This window comes from Oryza glaberrima, chromosome 6 (assembly GCF_000147395.1).
Source record: "Oryza glaberrima chromosome 6, OglaRS2, whole genome shotgun sequence".
Lineage (NCBI taxonomy): Eukaryota > Viridiplantae > Streptophyta > Magnoliopsida > Poales > Poaceae > Oryza > Oryza glaberrima.
In genome coordinates this window covers 17,271,371-17,277,204 of record NC_068331.1, presented here as the reverse complement: position 1 = coordinate 17,277,204, position 5,834 = coordinate 17,271,371, and the positions used below count along the sequence as shown (strand labels likewise).

General features: G+C 45.2%; 1 protein-coding gene across 1 annotated transcript; it reads right to left on the bottom strand.

Moving 5' to 3' along the window:
• Positions 1 to 4,419: 4,419 nt before the first annotated feature.
• LOC127776125 (uncharacterized) lies at positions 4,420 to 5,113 on the bottom strand. The gene is made up of 3 exons (XM_052302468.1): positions 4,847 to 5,113; positions 4,557 to 4,739; positions 4,420 to 4,470 (listed from the first exon to the last, which is right to left on the bottom strand). The coding sequence occupies exons 1-3, from the start codon at positions 5,111 to 5,113 to the stop codon at positions 4,420 to 4,422; spliced, it is 501 nt and encodes a 166-aa protein (XP_052158428.1).
• Between the last annotated feature and the right edge of the window lie 721 nt (positions 5,114 to 5,834).

Sequence of the window (5,834 nt, the reverse complement as noted above, 5' to 3'; positions counted from 1 at the left end):
AGATATTCATTCTAGCATTTCGCACATTTATATTGATGTTAATGAATCTAGATAAGATTATTAACATCAATATGAATGTGGGAAATACTAGAATGACTTACATTGTGAAACGGAGGGTGTATCATAACAAGTTCTAAAAAAATGCATACACATTAATTTATATTACACCTATGTGTAAAATATTAACTTGAAATTCAAAAACTTTAGGCTAGAAACAAAAATCCTTACATTTTAAGTTAAGTATGTCATAATTTTGTCTTTTTTTTTCATCTCTATGTATGAATAAATTGAAGATTAGACTTAAAACATGGATGTGATACTACAATTTTTTTTGTAACTTTTTATAATATTTGTTAGTCGATGTACATAGGATAGGTTGCCCATTGCTTATATCTGTATGGTTAGTCATATACGGCTTGTTTGGCAACTTGAGGTAAGAGGATTGGGACTTTAGACATGGGAATTAATGATGAGATTAACATGGGAATTTGATTTTTAAGTCTCAATCTCTTGTTCAGTAGATGTGGTGGGAATTGAGAGTGAGTTTAGTTAAAGACTAGATCTTAAATGAAAATGGTTGGTTGAGATTGTTTAGGTAAAGCAAGAAGTAATTCCCTCTCAATTACCACCCCCTACCCAATATTGAAAATGTGTGAGTTCCTCTCTCAATTCCCTATCACCGTCCCACCAAAACTTCCATGTCTCTCACCCAAACAAAATATTTAATAACCATATCGCTCTAAACTTCCAATCTCTCCTAACTACTCCCCCAACCAAACGGACCCATAATGTGGTGAGCGTAACAATTCGAAAAAAAAAAAATTCAAGTACACACGAAAATAGTGACGTTTCATTTGCGGGGGTACAAATACTAAGTTGATCTGTATACGGGTTCCAATCGACAAAACATATGCAATGTGATTCCGAATGGACCGTTAACTTTTTAAGTTGTATAACTAGAAAATATACTGCAGCAATTTAACGTTTATAACAAAGGTTGGATTGACCGATTAACAAAGGTTAGACTGACCGATGGGTCCTATACTGACTCTATACTGACTTAGCTGGATTAATCTTTGTCAATCGCCGCGTCAGTCACGGATTGAAGTACTCGATTCAAACTTGATGTCAATATATGATCGAAAGTGAACTTATTCTAAAGAGAAACTAGAACCTACGGCGCGGTTCACAGCGCCCTTGCTGTGTAAATGAGGAAAATAAATAAGGAGGCCCTGAAGAGCCTATTCAGTGGATTGGCTGTAGCACCGCTAGCTATAGCATTCAGGTTGTGAGGAAAACCAGTGATGGATTAAGTAGACATAAAATACATAGACTGAATGTTAACATTGTTTGTGGAGAACAATGCATAATCTAGAGTACATTATACATCACAGATACAACCATTGGAACTAACATCGATAAATAGGCAGGAAATTATGGGGTAGATTGATGAGGGCCACGCCTGCGAAATTCGAGAGGAAGACGGCGTGGAAGCGTGGCTGGGGGACCACCCTAGAGGCGTGAGGCAAATTCTAAGCAGCAGCGCCGGCGCAGCATCCACGATCCCCCCTGCACACGCACACACATTCAGAACAGTAAGCAGGGAGCATAAATCAGGACAGCAGATTACCTAGTGTTGGCCATTGATGTAAGAGCGAAAAGGGGAAAGATGAGAGAAGATCTAAGAAGACAACCGTAGCAACGCAGCTGTTTGAATGGCCTCAATCTCTACTAACGAACCGGGTAAGAGGAACGATAGGAAAGGCTAGGGCCATGCCGGATGCATCGATGCCTGCGCGCATGCCGGTACGGCTCGTGCGCAGGACGATTTGATGTGGCCTGACGCGGCACGTCAGACACTGTAGCACGCGGCACTTAGAAAAACATGGCACGATAGACTCATAGCCTCTTGGATACGCATAACGCATGGTATATGGGACAACCCACAAAACCGACCCCACCTGTCATTGGCTCTGCAACGAATAGGTGCATGTCCATCATTTATCCAATGTAATAACCAGTAGGTAATTTGCTCAATCCTTTCGTTGCACTGGATGAACGTGCTCCTAGCGCACAAAACACAGGCAGAGAGGAGCACTCGTGTGACCAAGGATTACGGTGGACCAGACGTTGGTAGGAGAATCATGAAGAAACGTGCCTGCCTCGCACTGTCGCACATAGTGACATCGCATAGAGAAACATGAGGCTATGCTGGGTAAACGTGGGGGTGCACCAAAAGTCAAGGCTGTTAGGCAGGGAGAGAGCTACATAGGCCAGGCGCAGCATGGACCAAGGTGATTTCCAGGTGGGCCATAGAGCGTTAGGACCGATGGCACACATGCACCCAACCACATGCCCACGGTGAACCACATAAAGGATCCAAGGCATCACAGGATGAACCACCTAATTAAACCGACAAACCAAACGTGATATATTCATCTTAGTAATCACATAGGTAATATGTTCTGTGTAGCAACACGAAAGACACATGCTAAACTTTGGTGGCAGCATGCCACAGAATTACTGGGCAAATTCCTATCGCCAGCAGAAAATGATGTGCTATTTTTTGTTACAGAAAACTAATCTGCTATTGCCTCTTTTTTTTCTGGAAAATGAATCTCCATATCGAATCTACCATGTGCTCTGAGAAGCAACATACCATAGTTTTTTTAATGGCTATCTAATTTGACCATGCAAAAATCTGCATAATTCAAGGTAAGAACAGAGAGAACAGATAAGAGCTGCAGTTACAACAGGCTGTGTATGTGGAGGAATGATATAATTCAAGGTCCAAATATTAGCAGGATCTCAAGGTCTAAATATTAGCAGGATCCAGGATCACTAAGTAGAAATAAACACACACGGAGTTTCTGTTTACAGTGGCGCTATACCAGATTCTGGATAGGAATTTTCCTACCAATATATCACCTCTGTCCTAAGCACATATCCAGTTATACATGCTTGCTTAATAGAAAACTAATCTGCATATTGAGTGTTATTTTTTTGCTGTAGTAAATAAATCTGCATATTGAATTTACCATCTGTTCTGAGAAGCAACATGATTCATAGGCACAAATGGATGGGGATCTAGGACAGAAGCCCTGATGTACTTGTCTAGAACACTAACTTCTTTCAAAAACCACAGTCAGTATTGTGATTTTTTTTATCAAACAGTCAACATGCTTGTATAGAACACTAAGGGTGTGTTTGGTTCCTGGTCAAGATTGGATGGGATACGGTGGTCCATATTTTGCTGGATATAGCGGTCCAGTTTTTTGTTTGGTTGTGTGAATATGACGATCCAACTTTTTGTTTGGTTGTAGGGACAAAGGTGGATTTAGTGATCCAATTTTTTGTTTGGTTGGAGGAAGTATGGTGGATTTGTAGGTGTGGTCACCTCTCACTTGAGATGGTGAATATACCCCATCAAATTAATACATAATACACATTCCATTATAAATACACACTCCATTATAAATACACATTCCATTATAAATACACATAGAAAAAAGAAAAAAGAAAAAAGAAAAAAAAAGCAGCGCCAGATCTGGGCTCGCCGACGCCGCTGGCAGCCTCCTCCCGCCGGCTTCCTCCCGCCGCCGGCCGCCTCCTCCCACCACCGAGGCTCGCCTCCTCCCGCTGCCGCCTTCCTCTCTCGTCACCCGCGCCAACTGCCGAGCTCGTCACCTCTCTCGCCGGCCACCACGCTCGTCGCCCGCGCCGGCCGCCGAGCTCGTCGCCTCTCTCGTCGGCCGCCGCGCTTGTCGCCTCTCTCGCCGGCCGCCGAGCTCATCGCCCCTCTCGTCGCCCACGCCGGCCGCCGAGCCCGTCGCCCCTCTCGCCGGCCGCCGCGCTCGTCACCTCGCTCACGTCGTGATGGTGAGGAGTGACGCGAGTCACGCAACTCGCTTGCCCGGCTCGCCCGAGCCTCGGGCTGTTGCATCCGGCCAAATCAGCCGGATCCCTCTATCCAGCATCTGGAGGGAATATTCCCCTCTGGGCCGCCCTATCCCACTCTCGCCCAGCATCCAAACACCCTCCAAAAAGCGGCGGCTATGTCCTATCCGGGTATATCTCACCAACCAAACACACCCTAACTTCTTTCAGACCAGAAACTTTAATCGCTAAAATCAAGCGGCAAACAGCTACTTTAAGTAAAATCAGGGAAACATTTAGCTTCTAATAATCCTAACATATCCAAGATCAGCTAAACCTTCTTCCAATCACCTGCGCTAGATTTTAAGAAGCAACCTAAGCAAAATGATAAACACTCTGCAGTATTATTTACATATAAGTGCTTCATCTAGTGTCGTAGGTAATTGCAAAATAAACATGATGGTTGGCATATTCAAACGAAACAGTGAGAGTCTGCACACCTCTTAAATAGAAGCATGTTACAAAGATGAAATATTACATGCTTCAATGAATCTGGATACAGAAAGAATGTCCAGTGCCAATTGTACAGAAAATCTGCATAATTAAAATCAATATATAAAGGCAAGATTTAGAGGAATGAAGTCCTATATAAAGAAAATGAAAGGCCACTGAATCCTAACCATTAATTTTCTGGCTTCCTCATCACACCAAACCACTACAACTTTTAGTTTGGAACAATATTTGCTAGCTGCTTCATTCAGCAGCAAGCAGACAGCAGTAAACAATAGCCCACCAGGCAGCAAAACGAATCGCCCCGATGTTGTTGACGGCTGTGAGAGTGGAAGGATCAAGTCTATAGCCATCTGACATAGAGGAAAAAACCAGATCAAGACTATCTCACGGTAGGCAAAGCGAGTAAAAACTGAAGAAAAGCAAATAAAAAGGGGAACCACCTCAATGGCGACCGAACCTGGCATCCTCGAGCTTGTTTCCCATCACAGGCCAATGTCTGGTCCTTGAGTGAGTGTGTCCTTGCCAAATGCTCCCACCATTGGTCCATGGGTTGCTTCCTGGCCGAGGCTACCGTCGTCGCAGCTCCGTGGAGCCCAACACAAAACAGGGTAACTGCTGCAACGGGTGGTAAGGAGAAACGGGCGGAGAGTGCTTGAGGATGCGGCAGGAGATGGGCAGGGCATGGAAGAGCGCGAGGGGGAGGCCGTCGTCGGCGAAACTCCATCACCGCACCCAAATCCAACGCTGCGCCATTCAGTCCCTAAATCCCCTTGCTCTACTGGGAGGGGGGGTGATGGAGGGAGCGCCAAGAGAAGAGGAGGGTACGGGAGAGCGTGAGGGGAAAGCCGTCGTCGGCGAGGAGAAGCCGGGGAGGTAAGGCAAGGCGGCGGCGGCGCAAGGGCAGGGGAAAGGAAGAGAAAGGGCGGGAGAACAGTGATGGGTAGGGTTTCAGGGGAATGGAGAGGATAGGATAGGGATGTTCTCTTTTGCAGAAAACACCCTTATTTCCCTTTTTTCAGAGCGCGGTCCTATATCTAGAATTTCGTCTCCTTCACATAGTATACACCAAGACATTGAGGGCTGTTACGAAAGAGTACAAAACACAGGAACATAGGGTGAGGGACGTAAGAGTAATTATCAAGTTAATCGAGAACTTTTTTGCAAGATGACCAGTTCCAATGCGGGGCGATGTGGATACCACCAGAAGCGAACACGCTAGCCAAAAAACCGCAGAATCGCTATGGTGCGATCATTCTGCGGTGGCCTTTAATATCTCCGATAGAGTCCCTCCTACCCGGGCCCAAATGTGCCTGCCCGGGCACGAAGAAACTGTAATAGCCCTAGCTGATGGATCGTATACGGTGCTTGGGTGTGTTCGGATGTCCTTTTCCCAACCTCTCTCCCGTTTTCCACGCGCACGCTTTTCAAACTGCTAAACGGTGTGT